Genomic DNA, 26,509 nt, shown 5'->3' with positions numbered 1-26,509 from the left:
CTACATTTGGTATGAATGACAACTGCCTGCAGCATAAGCATTGTATACATAAAATATATATATAAACAAAAACTTTGCAAAACAAAAACTTTGAAAGCAAACAACAACTTTGTAAGTGGGTGAAGAAGGTGGAAATTCCAGGATGTAAATGGACAGCATTCAAGGAGAACAACAACCACCATAATAATATGTCCTGGGGAACAGAATGTGCATGGTTACATTGGATTTAGAGTAAGCCATAGCTGTTTTCTTGGAAATCTGGCAGTATCAGAGCAACAGTATTAACTGTAATGGGGTGGTGGCTCCTGATTAAGTAGAACTGGTCTCCTTACCCAGAAAACTTCAGAAACAAAGAAACACATTACATATGATAGGAAATGTGCAGATTAGCATTTTGCAGTTCTCCTACTACCTGTTTCCATTCTCCCTGTGAGATTTCTTTTTAAACTTCTCTTCCTCAGCATGCTATATGCAGCTGGGTGACAAAAGGACTTTGCCCTGCAGAACAGAGCTATCTAGCTGCAAATTCCTCCAAACTGAGTGCAAACTGTTCAGCAGGAGATCCCCAAAGGGACTGGAGACACTGCACAGACAGCAATTTGGCATTTATATGAGGTTCTTGCCATTTCCAAATGTTCCTCACGCTGCCCAGATGACACTTCCAGCTTTGATAGACTGGAATGCAAAATCTGAATACTTCTGCAACAATGCCTAGTGCTAACACTAGGCCAGAATAACCCTTCTTCACTAGTTTACAGCGTACAGCAAAAAATGTTACACCTAAGACTGCAGTTACCTGTGTACAATTAATTTTAATGCATGGCCTATATCTTGGGACATGCTGTGTTATCACATTGATTTGAATGTGGTTACACTGGTGCACAAGAAGAATTTGCCCAACTCTACACAGTAAATATTATATTTTATATATATAAGTAGTCTGTTATGCTATTAATTTAAAAACATCCAGCATACAGAAATATAATGATTACGTGTAACAGCCAACTAGCATTTTATGAAAGCATAAAGCATGGGCAAGCATAGACTCCTATAATGCTAAGGTGGCTAACTTGCCTTTTAAAAAGATTTTTTGTTAAACAATAGAATACATTCTGTAAAAACAACCCCTCTGCATAATACAACATCAAATTTCTTACCAGGGCACTTATTTCAATTCATCAGTAAGGAGTAAACTTAACACTTCAATCATATTTTTCTTAGTTTATGTTTAGTAATCTTTTTTTTTCTTGCGTTATACCATTTTCATTGTTACAGTACTTGCAAGTAAAATTGAGGTACATTCTGCTCAGATTTACAGTTGAAATTTCTCAGACTGTAAGTCAGGCCATGTAAGACCATTTCTAAACATGAAGTTTAGGAATAAAAGAGCATTTTTTTACTTCCTCATCTTCTGTTTAAGTAACAACAATACAAAAAATTACTATATACTTCTATTCTAATTCAGAAGACAATCCCTTCATCCCTAAAGAGCAATGAGAAGTAAGCACACACTTATGCATCCTATGAGATTAGAGCTACTTTCTTGCTTTGCCATCTATAAATACAATGATGCCATTCTAGATGCCCACACTGAGGTTTATATCAACTAACTTTAGCCCTCTGGAAGTAGTACCTATTCCAAGGTGCCTTACACAATCCACAGAGGAAAACAGGCATTTGCATAGGAGCAATTAATCTATTTTAGACATCTACCTTCTGGATGGATAGCAACCAGGTGGTATGAACCTCACCAATGTACCAAGTGCATCACATAAATTATTTGTTTGGATTAGTGATGAAATCTTTCTGGAAAACTAGCCCTGTCATGTAAACATGTTAAAGCTGTTAAGGCTTTACATCCTTATTTCTTTTTAACTTAATAATTTATTTCCTGTAGTAACGGTACAACTCAAAAATCTTTCACCTCAGGAAACACAACTGGCATCAAGTATTTCCTTCTGCCTTTCTCCTTAACACTCTGCTGAAGTGAAAACAGACAAGGCCATTCTGCCATACTGCTATTACTACAAAGAAGCAACAAAGTGGTGGAAACAGACAATACATTGCAGCCTCTACTAGAGAAGAAACAGAGAGCAGAGTATTTGATTTCATAACACAACTAAGGGTGATCAGGAGAGAAAAAAAAAAGACATAAGAAACAACTTCTCAGCAGTAATCTGATAAAAGTCAAGCCTACCTTAGAGACTACCCTATTTATCAAAAGTAACATTCAGTATTTTGTGGGTATATAATACCTCTTCGAATGCTTCTCCTCAGCTTGTTACAGAGGTCAACGCGAGGGTTCTCCAAACTGTCCTCTATGGAGCCAGGGCTTTGCTCAGGAGAGGAGGGCCCTTTGCTGAGGTCCAGCGGTACTTTGCTACCCGTTGGTGGCGGGGAGGTGGCTGGGCTGTAGGTCGAGGTAGGACTGCTTGCTGCAGATGAAGTAGAGAGGTCAAGGGCACCGATCCTTGAATTCAGTGGTGAGGTCAACGAGAGTTTTCGGGTTCTGACAGGTGAGGAAGTTCTGGAAAGTGACAATGGAGGAGGAGAAGAAAACTTGCGACAGAGATGAGGTGACTTTCCATCAGCCAGGTACTCTCCTCTGTTGTTTTGACTGGTGGCAAAGAATAACTCCAAGGACCTGAGAGAAATAAAGAAAAAAAATCAACAGATAATAAACGCCAAACAGATCTAAGTGGAAACACTTACAGACAAATTTCATGCAAATCGGCATGGCACTGCAAAATCTATGACAGTTAGTCCTCAAAGCCTGGGCAGAAAGTTGAGACAGACTTATCTAAAAACTTACATCCTATTTACAAAGGAAGAACTTTCTTTTTAAATTATTCATAAAACAAACAAACATGGTGAAAAACAAACAAACAAATGACGCCATGATATTTCTGTAAAGAAATGTATGATAGAAGGAAAAAACCCTAGAGCTCACCTGACGGGAATGGAAGTGAAGGGTCGTCTGTATATGTCTGAAAGTTTTTCCAGTACAACAGCTGCAGTAGTAAATATGCGGTAAGTATGTAGGAATGTATTCAGGAAATCAATACTTAGAAATCGCAAGTCTGTTAGCCGCTCCAAAAGGCGCTCGACGCTTGCATAACGGATTTGGGGTACTTTGCAGGAATTCAGTGTTTTGCTGAAGCAGATATCGATGTCATCTCTATGAAGACGAGCATCAGATCTACAAAAAAATTAAATTTAGAACACTTTACCAAAGAGGAAGAGTGATTATGGTACAGCAGTGATATCACTTTAGCTGCTCCTGTCAACATAGAATCAGCAAATATACATGCATTCTTCTATTTCATCAACACAAGAAAACTCTTAATTTGTGGTGAAACCTGCTTCCATTCGGTTATATTTTATGTCATAACTAAGGCCATTTAAGTTCTATTTTTGGAAAATAATTAATTCACATTTCAAAATCTAAGAAATCATTAATGAAGCCTAAATTTCTGAAATTAAACAGGAGGTAAAATTGTCCCCTCTTGTCTCTTTCAGGCTGTTGTGGCCTGTAGAGCTATAGTACAAGAAGCTCACCATAGAATAATTGTGGACCAATTGCAATTTTTTCTTGCTTTATATAAAATGAACTAATGGACTCCAGCAAGAGACAGCAAAATTAACCCCTTAACTAAGCTTAAGGCTCACTTGTAAGCCCTCAGGCTCCAAGATTTGTATTTTTTTTTTAAAAAAAGCAAATGGGAACAGCATGAAACGTCTCAAATTTCAAAGCAGAAACCATCGAGGAGCTTTGTTGCAGTAAAAAAATTGGGACCAATATTTGTTTGCACTTCAAAACAAAAATTAATCACTTACATAACCCTACCCATGATGGGTTTTTTCCAAATTCAGTTTTGCTTAATTTTATCTAGTTGAAGGCTTAGTCCCTAAAAAAAAGGGATAGGATACTATGTAAAGCATCTTTCAATACTGCCTGATCTTTTCAGCAAAAATGATTGGATTTTCTTAGAATACAGCATCAAGATACTCCACACACTTCTACACTGCATTACATAAAAAAAACCAAGAAAAAAATCCTTTCTTAAGCTGGGTTCTCAGAAAAGTGGAAATTTTTTTTTTATTTCATCCAAAGACATCTGACTCTAAAGGTCAATGTGTGCTACAAATCAGATGAATAAAATCTCAGAAAGAGGACACCAAATCTGTGTCTCTTGTTAAGATCCTGTATGTTTTTTAGAATTAAGATTTGTTTCTCTTGACATTGGGATTAAGACCTTGCTGTACTCTACAATTTGCAAACAGATGAACATATTGTTAACATTCAGCAGGTAACAGAAAGGTTTACATGCTGGAGAGTTCCTGGAATAAAACTGAAGACAATAAAATGCCTTCTTTCCAGGGATCAAAGGTATGTGCCCTAACAGTGTATTCACAGATGTTATCTCTTTTTCATTTCTGAAAATATACAAAGAGAGGAGAGGCAACAACTACAAAAGAAGCATTTGAGAAACCTTCATGTACAGAGTACATCCAAGAGAGAGAAATGGCCTAGTGACAGATAACAGTAAGAAAGGAAATACTTATATTTCTATCCCTATGTTCTATTCTTCAATATTTATATTGGATAATAGTAGGTTAAACTCATGTAAATACAGATATGTAGAGGATCCAAGAGGTAAAATTGTGTTAGAAATTTGGAATCATGTACTGAAAATTGCTGTCTACAAATAAAAATTACTTATTACAATAAATGACTGAAAGAATCCAAGGGTGAAGGAAGCAGGTTTATGAATAATGATGCTACCTTGATGTGATCAGTTAAAATTATGAGAGAAAATAATTTTTCCTCAGAAATAAGAGAAACAAAGAGAAGAAAAATTTTGGCTAATACAACAAAATACCTTGGAAAATGATACTTGTCTGCACTCACCTAAATTTTTAAGACATTTTAAAATATATTCAGTAAAATTATGAGTGGTATGACAGAGAAGAGCTAACAGAGAATAAAATTATTCATCCGAAGCACAAGTGAAGGCAGTTTCACAAATAATAGAAAAACCTGAGCTGTGATTCTATATAGTCCAATACTGTGAATTGAGAGTTTACCATTTTGAGTCATCTCTACCCTTTTAAGAAAAAGATCTGAGAAGATATGTTTTGGGATGTAGAATTAATTCCATTCAACAAAAATGGGGGAAAAAATAAATTAAAAGGTTGTCTTTTCCAAATACACATTTTCTTTTGTTAAAACTTTTATGAAAAAAATCAACAAGGTATTTTGTTCACTGACAAAAAAAAATGCTGCACTTACTTGATCATATGTGGCACTGTGACTTTTGAGTTTTCTTCAAACACTATGGTCATTAAACCATTGCACCTTATATTATCAATGCACTGTGAAAATAAACATTGAGAACTGTTAAAAGAACACAGGGTAAGGGGACTCACTTCCACACTTTTCTTACAGCCGTAAGCTTAAAGCATAGCTTTTTCAGAGTATGGACTGACTGGTAAAAGGTATTTTCATAAATGAAAAGCAGTGACGCAAGAATTACAGTGGACATGCTTCTCTAATCTTCTTCCTTTGATTTGCACATCTGCAAGGCCACGCATCTCTACCAGCACACTTAGGGTATTCAGCTCAGCATCTTTTTTTCCACATGATTAAGTATTTTGAGTTGGAAGTGAAATTTCCTTTGAAGTTCCTTTGAAACTGAACAAAATTAAGTATCTCTAGCATTTCCTGAATGAGTGTTAAGCTTGAAAAATCAATACTGCAAGAAAGTTAGAATACTTTATACGCAAATGGATACACAATACCTTAACCTTTACACTGTGCAAAAAGACTAAAGAGAAAGATAAACAGTTTCTAGACACACACTTGTAAAAACAAATTCAAGTGGTGCTGTTATTGTGAAACATACCTATGAAGATGCTGTCCAAGGAGTTCCTTGCAAACTATTGCATAAATGTTTTGGGCTAGGTATTAGAAGCTGGAAAGACACTTCTGGGGCATGGCCGCAGCACGTATTGCTTTAGAAATTACAGGCCATCCTGTGGCCAGTAGAAGTTTACAAACTAGGGATGTATAAGCTGTTCTTCTAGCCTCAAAGCAGCTCAGTGCTGGCAGCGCATAGGGGTAGCTTGAAGCCATTTGTACACCATTATGTGCTGGTTTGTACTTTTATGTAGTTAAGATAACACAGCACCGCAAGCCTTGCTCTTGGAAGTCAGCAGAGAGTCTGCTAGTGGATCAGGCTCATATGGTCTGCAGCGAGTACCCCCTACCTAACACTACAGGACTCGTCTTCTAGTTTTATCCATCAGGTACCATACATAAACATATATATAAAAAAATATGTTACAGTATTTCTTTACATCAATAAAAAGGCGTTTCCAAAATTATCATACACATTTACATTGACTTTAAGAATAAAAATAGTCTGCTGGCTTTGGAACATCTCATAGAAAAATAATGATTGATGTTAGATTGGTCAAACAAGATAATCAGACGCCTCTTCAGGCTTAAAATATATCTACATAGCTATACATTTAAAATATGATCTATGCAGCTATATGTGTTTTTAAATTCAGGTATTTAAGATTATTTGAAAAGTGCAGTTGTAACAATTCACATTTTGATTTTATCAAATCGTTACCTAAAAGCACTGAGAAAAACACATCTAATAAAAATGCATAATTTCCCCCGTGTGAATTTTAAATGTTGCAAAGAAGCCCTTAGCACCAATCATAAAACTGCCTGAGGTAATTCACCACTGTTATCTGTAGTCTGCATAGACCTAGCATTTATCACCTCCCTGACAGATACTATCATTCTAGCTACGGAATGAGTGTAATGGGGATCTAGGGCCGAAGGACAACAAGCTCAAACTAGAAGAGAAGAGGCTTCTTCAGCATCAACAAAAACCATGCATTTTTCATAAGAAGTGTATGGTTTGTATGAAAGGAATATAAATTCACAAAGCCTCTCTAGGAACGTATAGACAAATATTAATTCTATGTCATATGCATATGTAATTTACTAAGATGCAGAATTCTGGACACCAACACTAATGCTGTGGGTGAACAGCAACTACGTGTATACTTTTTTTACTTGCAAACATAAGAGAACACATATTTAGTAAAAAAATAATTTTTATATGCCCTATTTGTTAGCATTGTTCCTATGCTCTCCTTGAGGGCTGTAGCCATGGTTAAAAAAAAAAAAATGCTTCTGAGCAGGCGATTCAGTAATTTTTTATGGCAAGGTTTCTGCTGGCAATGGGCTTAGTCAGAAACACAATTTGGTTTTCAAGAGACGAGTGTTCTCAAAATTGTTTAGAAGTTCTCATGCATTATCCAAATTTTCACCCCAAATTTTCTCTGTGCCTACCAGAGGCACAGGTAGCGTGCCTCTGACGTTACTTTCTTCTTTCTTGCTCTCCAGATTGAGCATAAGCACTAAGTCAACTGACTCGATTGCTACTTGTAAATAGTGATACCAATTTGCGCCCCAAATGTCTGTGCAGTCTGCACAGCATCTTGCACCCCTTCTTACTCCTTTTTTCTTTTAAGCTGCTGCTTATCCCCTCAGCATCTCTGGCTTCCCTTCCTTTGTAAGGCTGGAGAAGCTTTTTCAGCCTCACAATGCTAATATATCTCAGTTTTCTCAGATTTTCACTTATAAGCTGCTGTTAATTGTTGGCCCCGTATCTCTTCAGAATACCCCCGTCTTCAAAAGCCGGGAGATCTCCCCTTCCTCAAAGAGTGATCAAGGGAGAACCCTTCTTACTGTTTTCCCCTGGCAGACTGGCCAACCCTTTGCTCTCTCAGCTATAGGCAGCTAGTTGTGTTTGCCTCTGCCTTGCTAAGACACTTCCAAGCTTTGTAGGCATGCAGCTCTCACGTCAGCTGTGGAGCTTTTCAGCTCTTTCCATAACACCACAGTAGCATGGGTGGGAGCTGGAGTGGTTTGGAGGAGAAGACCTGACCTTTGGAGGCAGACCTAAACTCTGATGTTTAGTCTACATGGACTGCAGATGACTTTCTCATTTAAATTCATCATTATGTAGGCTAAGAATGGACTTATTCCTGGATGTCCCATGCTCCAGGCCAGTTCTTAAACGGTCTTTCCTCCCCAGCAAATAATTCCAATACTTTTATGTGTCAATGGAACAACATAATTCACTGAAAATCCATTTTGTAAAAAATTCTGCAACGAGGTCTGTCTGTAAGATCTGTATGTACTCAGTTGCAGTGAGACCAAGGTTCCCAGCTCATACCATATTTTCAGATTTTTATCTCCATATTTTTGTTCCTTTAAAAAAGTTAGTCCAGAAGAAAGTTAACTCAGAATACTTATTTTTAAGCAATTTCTACTCATTATGATGATAATCCATCTGGAGGTGTTGCCAGCAATGGCAGCATCTTTAGAAATCCATCAAATTCCACACTGATATTTGTCTAATCAACTACTTCTCTTGAAATTAATAGAGGATAGGACTCAAATTCAGAACTATGAGAAATCTATATAGTTGTTGGTTGCCTGCCTAAACAAAACAGCAATAGTCTAAATTCAGATCTAGTTAGTTGAAAGTTCAGATATTTCATAGCACATTCAACTTCCTTCCCCAAATAGATTCTGATAAAAGTCTGTCTACTATGTTTTTTGCCAAAAGCACTAAAAAAAAAAAGTTACCTGACATTAAAGTATTTTAAAACACCATTTTTCTTCATTCACCATAAAGACAGTTCCTGCAGTCTGTCAGAATGCTTAGTAATAATTTATAATGTTCTTTTAGCATTCTTTTGGTGGAAAACATATTTTATTTAATTTTCTCACTGCATGGGATATGATATTGATGTCGTATGGTATCATTTTCACTCTCAGGATTCTCAGGTGTTTTTTGATCTGTATGAAAGTTATGTAGTACTATCCTTCTTCTTAAATTAAAATACATAGCTGGATGGGCTCTCCTTAGACATAAAAATGACTACCATTAGTATTATGCTTGTCAACTGACAATTTTGTATTTTATATCCCATCTCTCTCATTGAGAAACACATTTCACTGATGACTCAAATGCAAAGACAAAATTTTGAGGAAAACAGGTAACACTAAGGGTTTTTCATATACATCACAGCAAATCAGCCCTCAAGAAATCAACATCCCTCTCTTGGATTATTTTTCAGAAATACAGAATAAATTAAGATCTCAATACAAACAAGATAAAGAATGCATTAAGCTACCTGACTTATATCACTTGTCCATGCAGCTTTCTCCTGTCGTGATGGGGCTAAAAGGACAACAGTAAAAGGAGGAGCATCCGTAGGTTCAACTACAAGCTTGAAATCAAGATGTCCAAAAACTTGTCCAGAACCTTTTGCTTTACAGCCAGAAGGGGGAAAAAAGTAAAAATGTGAGATTTCAGACTATAAAACAAAGAAAATAACGGTTTAATTTAAAATGGAAGTTAGTTTAAAACATCTCTCTGACAAAGAGCAAATCCAACTGGGGATCCAACACTGATTTTGTTTTTCACATACACCAAACACAAAAAAAGTTGCAAACATGCAATAGCGGGAGACGCTATAAATTACTTTTAAAGATGCCAAATAAGGCTAAAGTCCTTCTAACACTTCTACACAGATATACTCTCAGCATACTAGAAGTATCGCTGAAGTTAATGAAACTACTTTCACAATTCAATAAAACTGCAGGATGGAAGACAAAATGAGTAACAATAAAATCAGCTTGGGAATGTGTTTTGTTATTTCATTTGAACAAGCTTGCAGTCAAGATTTGTAGGGAGTCCAAGACAAAAACTTCCCACTAATTCTGCCAACTCACTCAATCTCCATGTATTTAAGACACCCAATTATCTGTTTCTTCTTTTGCGGCATATTTTTTTCTTTCCGAGATCCTCGGGGTGAACTTGTATACAAAAGTCAGCAAATACTTTGTCACATTCCTTCAGCCAGTCTACTTGAAAATCCTATGTGGGATGTCAACAGCGAGAACAAACATAACAAAACAAACCCTTATCCAAGCCAGCATGCCCATTATTAAAACATCTGTTCTACTGAATCAGTTTAACACTGTATTCCTCTGCTTTCCTGAAAGGGGAGAACGTATCAATTTGCTCTTATGAAAAATAAACAAAGGGTACCAATTTTAAGAAACCAGAAACTGTAATTACTACAAACAGCTGAATGTAACTTACAATCATCATCACTCGCGTCTGTCTCCTCGATCAGTGTGCACTCTATTAAAGACAAAACACCTCCCGTCTATGAAAACAAAGCACATTTTTCACAAAGTTTGACATTTGTTCTCATTTGTTATTATAGTTATTTTTAATCTTTGATACACCTTACTCTAAGATTTTACATTACTCAGAGTTCTTAGGAAGATATATCAATTTCATGATGCACATTTTTCCTCAAGAACTAAATATAACATTTGTCTTAATCTAACAAATCAATAATATACTCAAATGTACAAAATTTCTTTCATTTTTACCACACTATAATCTCACATACAGACTTGTTCACAAGTTTCAAAAAAGGTAACTAGAATTTCATCTTCTCCTGAATTTAAAACAAATACATACAAGATTTTTTTAAAGGTTCAGTTATACTCTATTTACTTTGCAAAATACTTGAACTATTTAAGGGATGCAAAGTGAGAAAGCATACGAAAAGTCTTAATAATGCTTCAGAAATGTCTTTGTTAAATTAAAATTCTATTCAATATAACCCACTCCGTAAACTACCAATCTCTCTTTCTTCACAAGTCTACACTATGAAAGCCCGATTCTCAACAAATTAATAAGTAGAGTGTTCTTAGAAGAGCTTTCAGTTCAAGAGAATGTGCTGTTCAGGAAAGCGGAATTGACTTTTAAAATTAATTTTATTAGAGCTCTGGAAATTATTCTTTGGTACTTCCACAGGGTTGTACTGGCTGATTTATACACTGAAAACTGACTTACATTCAGTACTAGCTTATACAGATAGACATGTTGATGTCTTATTTCTAACCCCCAGCTTATCAGAATTACAGGGTTTTAGAAAAAAAGATGTAGGCAGAAAGAACTTTGGCTGAATTCTATTATTTGCAATGAGAAGACAGAGCAGTCAATCACTGTGCATCACCTCATTTCTGTTTATAACTACACATTAAAATCTCAGGTTAAAGCCATAGAATAATAAAATACTACAATTTCACTGAAGTTGTGTTTTCATTTTGTAAATTGAGTCATAATGTAAAGTCTGTACCTTGAGCAGATGCAGTTTTCCTCCTGAACTTCTCGTACAAATTAAAAAATGTTTTGTAAATAAGAAGCACTGCCTTTCTCCTTCTTTCTTCAAAGATAATGATCCCAGACGAACTTTACTAAGTTTTCCCCTCTCAACTGAAGGGACTTGAATAAGGGAACCTGATAATAAAGATGAAAAACTTACTGTGCAATAGTAATATTTAGTAGGCAGTGTTTAAAGTGCTAATGCATTGAATATTATGATACTAATTAATGCAACTTTTCATCTAGTAGGTATCAATAACAGCATCTGTTTTAAGCACAAGTCGATCATCTTTTTTTGCACAAGTTCACTTTGGTTTTTACGATAGACTCAAATAAGTACAGTCTAGACTAATACTTATGTACATGGCAGGATTAGATCTTGGGCAAATTCTTATGCAATTTAAACACACTAATAGTACATTGATCAGAAAATGAAGCTGAACAGCAAACTGCACTTTTGACAGCTGCTAGACTTGCAAAAGATATATTACTTACAAGCCAAAGAGACAGAGGATGAAAAGAACAGGTTTTGAAGGAAAAGAGTTTGTATATGTGTGCCTGTGTACAACAGAGATGGAAATGAAGCACATTTCTTCCTCTTATCTTATACTGCATAATTTTCAGTGCTCTACAGCTTATCTAAAATGTATTACCAGTAAAACACTTCTGAACTAAATTGAACCCAGGTACATAAGTCTGAATTTGTGTTCTGCATAACTCCAGACTGGGGACAGCTTTGCTCCTCTGCCATTTCATACCTCAAAACCAGTCTCTGACCAACTTTTCCAGATTGATGTCACCATGTGTATCACTTCTGATTTTGGATACAGAGTCAAATTTGGTGGTGAAGTGTAATTCCTCTGTATATTGAAGGGAAAGATTTTATGATACAACTTGCCATTACCAGACAGGACAGCCAGGAGACCTCCTGATCTCATTCCCACACATCTATCCTTACTATCACCCTTACACTTGCTCTCATCTTATTCCAACATTAGCTAGCTAATAGAGCTAAACCAGCAGAAAACTAATGCTACAACGAAGTAGCTTACTTAGCTCCCCGATACGCCTCACTGCAAGGTCAAAAAAGCACCAGTGGTGATGCAAAGAAGTAACAGCAGCAGAACAAGTGTGAGGGAATGGATATTGGCCTGCTTCTTTCAGAGGCAACAAGATATTGGACTAGCATAGCTATATCAAAGCTCAAACTAGCGGCAGCATCTTGACACAATTGAAAGAATTATCCATGAAATATTAGATTAGTAATTCTTACTGTACATTGCCAAAAAAATTATCTTGTTCAAAGTTCACATACACAATCTTAAACTAACAAACAGAGAAATTAAGGTAACTGAGAAAGCTACTGTTTATCTACATTTTTCTACACTTAGCTCCCTCTATACATTGAATTAGTCTTAAGTTATTAACGTATTTGAAACTTATACTGTCTGGCATAGCAAAATATACACCAGTAAATTTACAACAGTATAGTGTTCTTTGACAGCCAATTCACATTTAAACTAAATGTGTACAACGTGATTTGTGTCACTGCAACAAAACAGTGGGGTAAAGTTCTACTCCAGAAATTCGCAAAGGTCTGGAACATTTTTAGGTTCGCTTAAATTCTGACCAAAACCCACAAATACTCGTTTGTTGTTCTACATTTCCCCTGGACAAAACAGCCTACCTGCCTCAACTGTGAAAGACAGGAAGGAGATCATTCTCTTGTGTTGGAACTGTGACTTTTCTGTTACACTGATTGCCCCCCAGCTCCCATTGCAAGGCCAAGGAGTATGTACAAAACAATTCCCGAGCAACTTCTCATCACAAAATTGTCATTTTTCTCCTGAAATTCTCTCTACACATGTAGGGTAACAATATTCTACCTGTACATTTTGTTTCTGCTTTGCTCTTTAGAATAATAGTATCCATAAATATGAAACAGATATAGCTTTGGAACTCACCTTTTTTTTAATTTTATTTTCATTAGAATGCTTTCAGGAATACCATATTATGCTCTGCTAAAATGGGCTGGTGTTCTTGTATGGAGACGAAATGTTATTACTTAATAACGTAAATCAAAAGAAACTAGATTTTTTAAATGCAGAGAAGAGAGACTGCATTATCTCTCTTTGATACTCAGTATTTACAGAGAGAAACACATCTCCTATACGTGCTGCATGGCTGACATCAAGCAAGGACCTCATGCATTCCCATCAAGCTTTTGTGATTAATGAAGCTGGGTACTTGTCCACCATGCATTCTACTACAGATTTCCTCTTAAGGAAAAAAATGGTCACAATTGGCCAATGTACAGTTGCAATGAGCAAGTGAGGCTAATTTTAGAACATTCATTAATAGTATAGTTTGGACGATCAGTGTAATCTCAGGAATTTTTATCCAGCTACAGACCTAGGCACTTTCAGTACTTCAATACTGCCAGAACAGTCACTCTATTAGCCTTTGTTCAATCCAACAAACACAAAAGTTTGTATTTAAAAAAAGAATATTTTTCAGTCTACATGTAACTGCCTGATTTACAAATTCAGTTTAGCTTTCTCTATTCTGGAGGCCTTTTAATTTTACTGTAAGGATGGTCAAACACTGGAACAGGTTGCTCACTCAGAGAGGCTGTGGAGTCTCCATCCTTGGAAACAACCAAAACCCAGCTGGACGTGGTACAGAGCAACCTACTCCAGCTAATGCTGCTTTGAGCAGGTGAGATTGGACTGGATAATTTCCAGAAGTCCCTTCCAACCTCAACTAACTATTCCATGATTTTGTCATTGTGATATATTTATCAGTAGAGGTAAATTCATAGCAGCTGATGGCAGGAACATCAGACAGAGTGGAGGCATCTAAAGGGCCTCCAGCTGCCCGGCTGTCTGGGTGTCAGACAATGTTTGGTTGCAGATTGCAACTCCCTGTTTCCTTTAGACTCTTAAAGAAAATGTTCCTTCATTGTCTGCCATGACTTACAGTGTGCCTGACAATAAAGTCTGTCTCTTCTCAAAGTAAGAGACAGAGAAAAGGAGACCCCAAGAAACCTGAAGGGGAATCCACAATCTACATTGCAAAGCACTGCCAGAGAGAGTTCCTATGATCTAAACTTGTACAGCTCAACAGAAACAATCTCTTCTTAGAAAAGTAAAGTATATAACGTACGGCAAAGTTGTAATTAACCTTCACAGAAAAAGCCTGAACAAAGCTAAAAGCACCTCTCTCCTTTTTTAAGCTGAAAAGAGGTTTCCTGTACCTGTCTACACTGTTCCACACAAATAGGAGCCTAACTGAAATTAGAGGAGATGGACATCACTGTCAAAGTGACCCTACTGTCAGATGCGAAAGGAAAACGGGCTCAGTACTCCTTCATTAGCTCTATTCAGATTTCTGCACTTACACAAAATCACATGCAGTGGACGTTCCAAAAGATACCACTGTGATACAGCCTTCTGTAACATACAGTCTTGTCCACTGTCCTTTGACTGTATGCCCAGAAATAAATCTGAATGTAATGTACTTAAACTATGGGTTTGACCTGGGTCCAACACTCCAACAGTAATCTTTTTCAGACTGATTCCCACAGAAAAAATAATACTGGTACACAGACAAAATAATACCAGCCAATCTTAAGGGGAAAAAACCCAATAAATATATAAATACAAAATGTTGTAATCATATTGAAAAAAAAATCTAGAATGTAATTAAATTGTACTGTACAAATCAATCTAGGAGAATCACAGCCCGATAATTTTTTGGCTGTGGATGCAACACAACAGCTTTGTATTTTTCTCAAAGGCGTATTCATAACTCTTTAAATACCTCAGTTATAACAAATGCACATACTCAATGAAGAATCAAGTAATTTAACAGTGACTGTTGCACAAACAATCTTGGAAGTTATTATGGAAAGTTTCATAGTTAGTTTGGCCACATGACTGCAGAAACACCACAGAATGGATGTCAAAATGTATACGAAGCCTATTAAATTACCAGCTGTGTATATGGCTCTATTTAAACACCAAATATTCTGCTGAGGCTATCTAGAAAAGGTCGCATGAAGGGATGCACCTAAATTACATTCCTAACCTTTCCTAAATACATTTAACACTTTTCAGACATAAAGAAGCTTGTACCTAGTGAAAATGCTGCACTACAGATCTGTAGTTACTATATACAAACCCACTAACTTGTTGCAAAAGATCCAGCAGTAAATTATTATATAAATGGGAGAAAAATAAGCTTTAGTTATGAAGTTTTCATGTTTGCTGGTTTAACATTAAAGTAAACCCCACCAAACAAGAACTGCAACCAGTTTGCAGTTCCTGGTAAAAAGTGACACCTATTTTAAATGGAAAAGTTATTTTATCGCTATTTTGTGGAACTTAACAACAAATTCCACCTCTGCTACACCTAAGCTTCAATAGAAAGAGTTTCCAAAACCACCAAGAATAGACAGAAAAGAATACAGTATGGCTCTTCCTCTCTTGTTTTGCTAACTATTATATTAGAAGTAGTCCTACATTCCTGACAGAACAGGATGCCTTTTCTTCATGACTTCTTCTTGTAGAAGTGCTTTTTATATCTATCCTGAACTTCTACTGAAGCCCAAAAATGCATCTCTCAAGAGGCAAAGTGAGTATGTTTAGGTATTATATCTATGCTCGCATTATCAATTTGAGATGTTTCCAAAGCACCGAGAAATATAGGAACAACCGATAGCTGTTTTCTTTCCTAGCAATCACTTTACCACTGACAAAGCTTCAAGCTCCTCCTGCGCTTTTGCCCAAATGTTGGTATCAGCTGGGACTGCCACATTAACTGGCCAGGCAGCCCCGCTCTCTGTGGAGCTGTAGGTAATTTCCATCCCTTTGAAGATCACAGTCCAGGCAGTATGTACATTACTGTCCCATGGGTGTTTTACCATTCATGTGCTGCTGTTTTTCAAGGTTCCTGAAGAAAACAGCATGGAAGTGGTGTTCAACTACAGCCCAAAATTAGTTGTCATCAGAGCATTTTGTGACTTACCCTCCACGGACCATGAGTAGTCTTAGGATGTTAGCTGTGCCCAGTGCAGTGACCTGCCCAATGATGGCAACATGAACCCTGCTGCTTTTCATGCAATTTTTTCATGATTATATGGATAGCTTTAAAGAAGAATGTCTTACCTTGGCGTATAAAAGTTTGGCTGGTATCCAGTAATATATCACAGCCTTCAACTATTGTTCTTTCTATGGCTAGATTCTTCCGAATGTTTTCTGTGTCACTCACTTCATCATGCATCACCCTGTTAGACACAATACAAAGCGCACTTTAAATTCCCTGAAATCTATCTTGCACCTGTTGTGTCTATTTTCACTTGCACTTACACAGTGTAGACACAGAAGGTAGCTGATGTCCTTTGCCACCTGCTACAAAACAGATGTACACATGCAGTACTTGATCACTCTAGAGCAAGTCTCTTGCCTTTTTTCCTTCCCTTTCAAATAATTCTTGCAATCATTTCATTTTTTCAGCAGTGGAACCAATTTTGCCAGACTTGTTTTTAGACTACTCCTAAACACATCTGACAGATGGCACCAAGCTAAAAACCCTTCACAGCTGACAGAATAGTACTTCTTGATCCTTAATAGACTCAGCTGCCACAAACATGGAAACGTTTCCTAGCATTTTGTATTGGTTATTACACACTGTAGAGTCCCTGCCCTCGACTTTAGGTTCCCACTCTGTTCTGCTTCAGTTTACATCTGAATGTACCATTCACTTCCCCCTTGCTTCCTATAACAACCACAGCCTTGATGGCTCACCGCTTATTTTCTTCCACTTTTTTTCACAGGCGTCCTCCTCTTACACAGAGAAATACAGATTTTTTCAAGGCTGAACCCAACCCAGAAGTTTATATTGGTCTTGTGATGTATAATATTTTCCTGAACTGGGACCGGACTGCACTATCTGAAAGCTCCTCCTCCCTCAGAACTACATTAAAGGGATGGAAATACGTCACAAAGTTTTGTATTTGTGGTCTATACTGCCTGCCTTATGAGCAGAGGAGGATCAATCAGTCTCAGCCTCCAATTCTGAATGTTCAGTGACGAATTAGTTGGATCAGCAATGAACTCTGACTTATGAGATGAAGCCAAGTCAAAGCTGATTGATCTGCTTGTGCACATGACCCTGGCCAGAGAAATTCTCTGCTTTCCTTGAGTGGAAAGGAGACGTTACTTCTTTCCGCTTCAGATGGCCTCAGAACAGGGCGGAACTTGCTGAACACTGCAGGAGTCAAACACAGACATTTCTGTAAAAGATATTGCCTGCCCAGCTCTTTCAGAAGTTAGAGCTTGAAGAGGTGGCACAACATGACCTGATCCAGAAAGCTGCCTCTGTTAAAGATACAGCAGGAGAAAAAAGCTCCAAATTAACGGGTGGTTTGCACAAGGTAGCAACTTTGTCTTAACAGAATAAGAAAACCAAGCAGTCAAGAGCATGCAATTAACAAAAGCTATAAAGCGATCCCTCTTTTACAACTAAATATTCTCCAAGTACATCTTTGGTGAATACTCCAGATAGGTACTCAAGATTTATATCCTGGAGTTCACACAGCATTTCTGTGTTCACAGCAGAAAACTGTGTTTCCCAGAGATAACAGCCAAATTTCTTACTGGGCTGACAGAGGGGAACATCTGAGAATGGTCTGGGAGTTCAGGGAAGAGCTTAATTTTGCAGGTTTCTACAGGGAGCACCAGTTCTCAAGATATATCTTTAGTTCCTGTTTATCTGGCATTATTTGAAGCATATGTGAAAACCAGTTATTTCATTAACGCACGTAAACTATAACACAGATTGAGAACTCAGTACTTTTCAAGACCCTGATTGATTCCCATTGTCACAGAGTATTGGAAATGCTCTTTATCTTTACACTGTGGAAAAAAAAAATGTATTTCTCTATGTAAAGAAGATTGCTTTGCTCATAACCCAGGAGCAGGTGGCTCCTATAGCAACTCCTATTCTCCCCTACCCAAAATACAAGGAGACACTTGTAGATTTATGTTAGCCAAAAAAAAAAATAGAAGAGTCAAAGTATTAGATTGGGGTATTTTTGTTTTTTTTCATTATCTTCTTTTTTTTTTGGTTTTGATCCTTTTCTTTAAAAGAATTTTTTAAAAAAGAACAAAACCAAACCAAAATAAAGAAAATAGATTTTCCATTTCAAAACCTTTGATTCAAGATTATCAAACAAAAGGTAGAAAAATCTTACCTTGAAAGTTCTTCTAGTTTAGATTTAGCAAATTCAAGGCTTTTTCGCTCAACATGTTCATGTGGTGTGTGAGCCAGAAGTTCATGGAGTGTTATAATATATCTAGGAATCTTAAAAAAAATTAGGTATAAAACGAGTAAATCCTTAAAGGAATAATTCCAAGACAACTTTTTGTTAAATATTAGCTATTACCTTGGTCAGAAAAGTTTTGCAAACATAGTCTTTTTAAAATGAATATCCACAGCTAAATTATTATACATACATTCTAAATATAACTACTGCCAAAAATACTGAACATTTGGGTTATAGAGACTGCATATGCATATGTATGTTTTCAGTCTGAGGAAGCACAAGATCCATTTATGGCATTTTAAGGAAAAGATCAGATCAGAGGCAGCCACAAATATGACATTAAATTTCACTGTTTCATGCTGCTATCCAAGTGCCAATAGAGAAAACTTTCAAAACTCCCTGGGAGGTCCATACATACCTTCCCCCAATTTTAATAGGATATGTGCATTTAAATTTCTTGTGACTTTGAAAATGCCAGCTGACCTGTTTGCATTTAGACAAAATTAACATTGCACTAATGAACACTGAAGAATACGCAGTATTTGACTATTAAAGGCCACAGGGTAGCACAAGGATCCTGATCCATTTATTATTACTTAAAGCAGTTTCAGGGCTTTTAACCAGAACCAAGTGATACCGCAGTATAACTTGTCTTTACAGAATAAAAGTTATTTAGGAGAAGGAGACATGACTTATTATGCTGAAGTGAAAGGTCATCAGTGATGACATCCTCCACCACATATGAATAAGACCCTCTCTCTCCCTTCTAAGATCCCATGACCTTGTTTCTGCTCAACGAAAAAATCCCAACACTTTACAATATACAAGCTCAAAGCTAAAAAACTGTATTGTTACAGGTGCTAACCGCCCTTTAAGCTAATATGAATAACTAGCACTAACGCAAGTGTCACTGACACCCCTTTTTTTTTTTTACTCTACTTGGTTTGCCAGTAACTGAACAAACTGAGGGGGTTGACTACTCTCTTGATGAGTAAAATGTTAGGTTAAATGTAAAAGACACAAAATCATCAGACCAGTGTTTCACAGAACTCTTAAAATAGCCGCAAATAATTAATTCAGGCAGATCAAGACAAAATACCGGAAGGATAAATAAAGTTTTCAAAACTTCTGCTATATATTTTTCATTTTCTAAACATCAAGACACTGGCGAACAAAGTGGAAGGAAAGTTTCAAAATGTATTCCTAGTAAAATGCCTGTGGCTGCTCTAACTTGCTATACCAGGTATATTGTCCCTGTCTGGACTGCTTCATAATCCTGCAGCAGGCAGAAGTGGAGTAATTATTTCTCAGCTTTTTTTCTTTTGACACTAGTCCTCATCCCACATTCCCGTTCAACATACATAAGATTCTGAATAGAGATGAATCAGTATAGTTGGAGCAAAGATTTCTACAGGCAGAGTTTCAGTATAATAACGAAATAAATTAAAACTAAATTAATTTGCATAAGAGTATTTTTAGTTAAGCAAAAAGAATCTTCAATCAACCGTAATGTCAGTAACACAAAATGAATCAACCAATCATTAAAAACAATAGTCACAAAAAATATACAGAGACTACCTGAAACATGGGGTAAGTAAGGAAAGTCTCCAGCATTCGCCCCTCACATGCTGGGTTGGCTTCATATTGCTTCAAAAGTTTGTCAAAATCTCTGTTTTGTTTACAGTTTGCCAGTACTTGTAGACTATATTGATGATTCCGAACAAATTCTTGATATATGTTCAGCATTGGCAGCAGAATGTCAAATAAGTCAGCTAGAAAAAGTCAAGAAATGCTTTTTTTTTCCAGCTACCCATCTCTTGAAATATATTTTTAAAGAAACTACTATGTTTTATGGAAGTGAATTACTATAACCAGTTCTGTTTCCAATATACTGAGATGTTAGAAACATTAAACTCAGCTCTTTCACCTGCCAAAACATGGTTGTTCTGATTAGCTAATAATTAGACAGTATCACTGAAAATTCAGGGGTCCATGTCTAATCAATGCTTAGGGCAGAGGCATTCTCATATACAGACTGGAAGACAGTCATTACTGCCCATGTGGGACTCCCACTACACCAGATTTTGTGGTGTTAGTTCTGGGAATGCATTCCATTCAAAAAGGACTTTAAAAAAGTCCTGTCTTTAAAAGAAAAAAGACCTTACTGTATTCATGTAATTTATTCAAAAATAAATACGAAAATTGTACCCCTAGAGAAAATATAGTAACTTACCTAGGATTAAGGTAGGCCAATTAGCTATTCTTGCTTTTAAGCCTTGGTGAAATATCTCATGAAGAAACATGATTGTTTCACTGAAAAACAAGTATTTAAAGAAACAAAAAGACAATTCAGGTTTTGTTTTCTGATTAATAATTCACAGAGAAACATCTCTTCCTGCTTAGTAGTATGTTTTGCACTTTGCTAGAAAAAACAGAACATAGTTATTATTATGGAAGTAAGTGCTTCCTTTTATTGCATTGTTTAAAATTTTTAGTGTAGTATGTCTAAAAAATATATAGTATTTGGTGTAGAAAGCATATTCTAACTGTTCAGTTCTTTTAAATAAAAGAATCTATTAAATAACATGTTCCACACAGTTTAATGAATAGGCTTTCCAAGAATATTCTTGACAACGCATTCAGTAGTTTGAGAGGACCAGTAAGATGCAGAAACCTCAAGCCAGTTGTAGTCATCTACATTCTTGCTTGCGGCTGCTTAAGATTTAAAGCTTACAACTTTTCTGTAACATGAACTTTAATATTGTATTTTAGCTTATGAGGTCAACAGAAGTAGGGGACATCCCAGTTGTAAGTAAAGAGTACAGTGATCATGTCTCATAACTAAAGGAACATGTTCTATTTCTTAGAAGTCTGGGGCAGACTTGGATGCAATCCCAATCCTGTATCAAATATCAGATGTCTGCTGGCTTATTTGTACATACTCATTACAACAGTACTTGGACGCTGAAAGCAAAGAACAATTCGTTTTTGTAGGATATGAAAAGACAAGTGAAAGGGAAGGAGGCTCCTTAGGCAGGACAACAGAAGATAGATTTGATGTACTCATCCTCAGGATCTTATCTGGATCATATGAGGCCACTAAGTCCAATTTTGCTCTCTTAAGAGAAAAAGAAACAGGAAAGGTGACAGAAAATTATGAGAACTGCCCCAAGAGCCACGATTTGTCCTTTTCTTCCTTTAGCAGAGGAAGAAATAGAATGTAAGGAGGCAAAGCGGTCTAGCTGGTTTCAAACAGCATCACCAACAGCACCTTGCCTTTCACCCCTGGAAACACAGTCTACCTCAGTGACATTACTTTCATCAGAGCAAAAAACAAGTGCCAGACCTCTGTAAACTGAAGCAGAATGGGGAGAAACGGTCAGAGAAACCCCCAAAAAGCAAACAAAAACCCCCATACCTGTTGAGGAAAATGCTACTAACATCATCGTGACTGATAGGTGGCTTCTTTGAACTTGCAGCCATTCTTAAGGGCCGCAGAAAACAGTTCACAAGAACATAAAGTTGATGCACATATTCAGATTCAGCCTCCACCATGTTAAAAACTATCTGATTCCTTTTTCTCATACTTTCTGCATGGGGAGAACAAATATAATCTTGGACAATAGTTTTCCATTTTCTTCTACATAACCAGCCCCGCATAAAGCTCTGGACCTAAAAATAGACCAAGCAGAAAAGAAGAATGAGAAAAAACATTACATGACTTATCATAAGCTCTTCATTGTAGAAATAGCCCTTTAAATGAAATGCCTCTGTTTAAAAGGAAAAAAAAAAGTCTGTTGCCCTTATTGATCTAATTGTTCCTGAATTATATTTTTTTTTAGATTTCTGTTTGTTAATGAAATTTCCACAATCCCTTGGTCATATTTGTTGCCAGGAAACCGATTGCAAAGATATCACATGCATATCAAGGTACCTTTTACTACAGGCTCAAATGTTGTACCTTTGTATACACTCTTCCTATCAGCACAACTGTGCTATGCATTTTGCAGGTTTTTTAACTCCTTTTACCTCCCCTTACACATTTCTCTTATACCCCCAAAAGTATTGCGCAATGCTTCCAGGTAACACATTTCAAGACAGACTCGATATCATTATTGACGTAATTCTAAAATAGTTGTTAAACTCAGTTTGCTTTCTGTTTTGAATAGCTACCACTTAGCATGTGTATTTAAAGCTAAGTATCAATATACTGCTTAGTATCAGACACCTGGGCCAGCAATACTACTATCCAGAAAAGGCAGATTTTTGGCATTTTTAAAAAGTATCTCTATGTCATGGAAAAATCTACTTAAGCGTAATATCCGTTGAAGTCACAAGTGGATTAAAGGTTACAGAAAAGGTCTATATCTGGTCACAGAAAATTTCAGTATGTCTTTGCCCTGATCTTGATGTGAAGATCATTCATCTTGAAAGAGAAATGCAAAAAACCTACTGGTAGCAGTTTACTCTGAATACACAACTTTTAAAAAAGGGCCCAATTGTCAAAACAATCAAGATGTAGAATGCAGTGAATTATATACAGAATCAGAGCTCTCCTTCTACTAAAAGAGACATTTCCAGCTTCTATTACAATGTTTAATCTACACAAAAAGGAAAATTCACACAAGGGTACTAGCTCAGTGCTGATCCTGACTCAGACTGTGTGACCCAGAAAAAGTCAGAAACTAAGTCCACATACCATAAAGGATATTATGCAATTTAAGAGACTGAACACTGTGAGAATAAGGGTGACACATACAGGACCACATCTTCAAGCATGAATTCCATTCATGCTCGTGCATTAGGATTTGTGGGTGTTGCCAACTGAGGTTAAACCACGACAGTGGGAGTCAGCAATGGGCACAGTTCTGGAGGCTGGTTATATCCAGCCTTAAGCAATATTACCAAAAGCTGCACATGTAAATGCCATACAGATGGGGACACTTCTGTCCCTGTTACTAAAAACATTGGCCATAATATCCTGGAAAAATAACCATCATGCAGACCGGCTGACAACCTAAACCAAGACTACTCTCTGCATTTTCGATATTTGTATTCCAGCTGCAGTGACAGAATATAAGTCATTCTCTTATATCTTTATAAGCATTTTTATAAGAAAGGAGTATAAAGTCACTATACACTTGATTCCCACAGGACATAGCCCATGACTTAATTTCAATCTTTAGAAGCAGTTGAATGAAATGTGCAACCTTTTTTAAGAAACTGAATATATACCTTGCAAGTAAAAATTACTTAAGTAACAAATACACCATGGGATAAATGCGGCACTGAAACATAGGAAGCTGATGTAATTTAAGAGGTTTAAGTAGGGGCAGGGCAAAAGGAATCTTGCTATTTGACTGTACTTAATAAAAATAAATGAAGACAAAACTAGACAGACTAAAATACAGAAGTACACCCCCCACCCCACCCTTCTCCTCTTAAGCACAGAAGACTGCATGTTTACCTTTTTAATTTTTTTAATATCTGGATCCTCATCTTCCTGGTTGCCTTGATAAGGTCGCATTCTTTCTTTTGTTTTATTGAGAGCTATAATCTGACAAAAACAACCATTCATTAAATGCTTTCTCAAGTTAATGAAACTCTTAGTTACAGAACTAACAGAAAAATATTTTCCCCTTCTTCAAGCCTGTTAAAGCTGCACAGAATGACAAGCACATATTTGGTCACAGGGACATGAACACAGTTCTCTGAAAACCAGCAAGGCTCTTGATCCAGATGGAGGAAGGACCAGAAGAGAGCTGGTTCTCCTCTCAAAACCAAGTGAGCCTTTCAGACCTTATCAGCTCAGGACTGTAATAAGATTTTTTAACATTCGGTGAAATAGAGCAGTTTGGAATAGTCCACAATACTGTCACAACCAAAGACAATGTGTCGAGGATCAAACTCCTCATGTGAAGATAGGTAGGAAATAATACAATCAATGGGACCCATACTGCAAAGCAACGTGTCTCTGACAAAGAAGTAATCCAATCAGTTTAACAGCCCCCAATACACCTAAGAAAAATATTTTGCCAAGGGTTCATATGGAGACTATTACATATTAACCTTACTGGGTTCTGTTATTTTCACAAATATTACAGAAATATTGAATATTATTGCAATGCACACAGCAAAATGTTACAATTCAATGATTGCTTGATGACTCTGGCACATACCTCAGATTTAAGTCTTTCAATTTCTGTGTCTTGATCTTCAAGCTGATGTCGAAGCTGATTGGCTGCAATCTTTTCAGTCTCTACAATCTGGACGAGATGAATGTACTTCTGCATTAACACCTCCCTTTCAATCAGAATATCTGAATAACTAAAAGGGAAAACATTTATGTTACAAAAAATAGCCAAATATTGTCTTCTGTAGCCCCTTATGAGATATTGACAGAATAAACATTACACCAATGACAAGAAACTGCAAAACTGTGTTTGTTTGGCTTAATATATAATGAATAGCTTGATCATAAATCATCCAAACCGATAGCGTTCCATATCCCTTGTAGACACAGGCACTAGCAGTACCCAGTTTCCCAGTATCCAGTTACCGAGAGCAAGATAATTGCACCGATCTTTTTATGAGCTTCTAATTCTCAGGGTAAGCCCAAGAATTCTATTAATTTAATTTATTTTAGTTATTTTAAGGGCTGCTTTTTTCCCATCTTTTGGGACAACTTGGGGGGAGCATCTGGCACTTCATCAGAACTATTTCTAATTCTCTCCACCTGACAGATCCCTTTATGGAAGAATTCTCATCATAACTGTTATTTTAGTTTGCTAACACCTATTTTATTGTTTAGCCCAGTTTGAGGTTACTCAAATAAATGCATTTATTCTAATTAGTAACAGGAACTATGGTGTCAGTCCTTTCTTTTAGCTCTTGGGTGGCAAACTGCCATTGATTTGTATTTTCCTGAAAAGGGACAGTATCGCTAGTGCAATCAGATGTCACAACCAGAGCAGTGATGAGCATCATACTGGAAGTACTGTTCACAACTTCAGGTAAAGGAGAAATCAGTTTCTTCCTATGCAACATCTTCATCAGACTGTTCTTTCATGTGATTCAGTCTCTCTCACATAGATAACTTAAACATGCAGAAAAAGCAGAGTCCTACGAAGTGCTTGTTTGCTGGCCTTGATTCAGCAAAATCTACAGACACATACTGCCTCTTTACCTAGGTTTCAAGAAGCTTGTTCCTCTAAGAGTTAAATAATTTTACAAGATAAAGACCAAACTGCACAAAACATGGCAGAATGAAGCCCTAAATCTTTGACAAGGGATCTCTTACTATTTTATGATCTATCACTGAAAATGCTGACTATCATACCTTTTTCTGCTGTCAAGTTAGCACAGGATTTGACAGAAGGAATTTTTGGATTGCACATCTTTTCCTTCTGAATTTCTTTCTACTTGTTACAGCACTCATAAAAAAATTAACATTTTTAGAAAATGTAATAATGTGCATCCTCTCCAGTTAATCTTTTTTTTAATATATTTACTGCCATTTCAATCAGTATTAGTGCAGTTATATACTGGAGGGGGCCAACATTAAGTACAGCTATTAAATTCAACACCTAACCTGGAAAGCAAGCTTAGATTTAAAATAATTAGAATGAGCTCCCACAGCTATCATAAAGCAAAAGTTTTTCTTCCTTGAATGGATTATAAAAAGAATAAAAAGTGAATTTAATTCTATTGCATTTATTTTTATATTTTAACTACTGCAATAGTAAACAATAAATAGCAAAAAAAAAAGCCCAGAGCACCTCTTCCAGCAAGTAAAACAACATACATAAAAAAATCTGTCATGAAGCAATCCATATATCTTAACTGTAGAATAAACAGTAATAAAGTATGAGATTTAGTTCTTTTAAATTGTTCAATA

At 36.5% G+C, this 26,509-nt stretch overlaps 1 protein-coding gene across 2 annotated transcripts in view; it reads right to left on the bottom strand.

Annotated features, from left to right (window-relative positions):
- Positions 1 to 26,509, bottom strand: part of RASGRF2 (Ras protein specific guanine nucleotide releasing factor 2) — a 142,480-nt gene that overhangs the window by 61,625 nt on the left and 54,346 nt on the right. For both annotated transcript variants that reach the window (XM_076362795.1, XM_076362796.1), the window contains exons 3-15: positions 24,792 to 24,939; positions 24,080 to 24,169; positions 22,031 to 22,284; positions 20,846 to 20,925; positions 20,191 to 20,384; positions 18,541 to 18,650; positions 16,454 to 16,572; positions 11,260 to 11,420; positions 10,206 to 10,272; positions 9,232 to 9,368; positions 5,294 to 5,376; positions 2,951 to 3,199; positions 2,256 to 2,644 (exon numbers count right to left, since the gene is read on the bottom strand). In XM_076362795.1, coding sequence (XP_076218910.1) covers positions 2,256 to 2,644; positions 2,951 to 3,199; positions 5,294 to 5,376; positions 9,232 to 9,368; positions 10,206 to 10,272; positions 11,260 to 11,420; positions 16,454 to 16,572; positions 18,541 to 18,650; positions 20,191 to 20,384; positions 20,846 to 20,925; positions 22,031 to 22,284; positions 24,080 to 24,169; positions 24,792 to 24,939 — 2,081 coding nt within the window. The remainder of the gene's footprint in view (positions 1 to 2,255; positions 2,645 to 2,950; positions 3,200 to 5,293; positions 5,377 to 9,231; positions 9,369 to 10,205; positions 10,273 to 11,259; positions 11,421 to 16,453; positions 16,573 to 18,540; positions 18,651 to 20,190; positions 20,385 to 20,845; positions 20,926 to 22,030; positions 22,285 to 24,079; positions 24,170 to 24,791; positions 24,940 to 26,509) is intronic.

The sequence above is a fragment of the Aptenodytes patagonicus genome, chromosome Z (assembly GCF_965638725.1).
Source record: "Aptenodytes patagonicus chromosome Z, bAptPat1.pri.cur, whole genome shotgun sequence".
Taxonomy (NCBI): Eukaryota; Metazoa; Chordata; class Aves; order Sphenisciformes; family Spheniscidae; genus Aptenodytes; species Aptenodytes patagonicus.
Note: the sequence above shows the minus strand (reverse complement) of the source record. Positions and strands in the feature narration are given on the sequence as shown.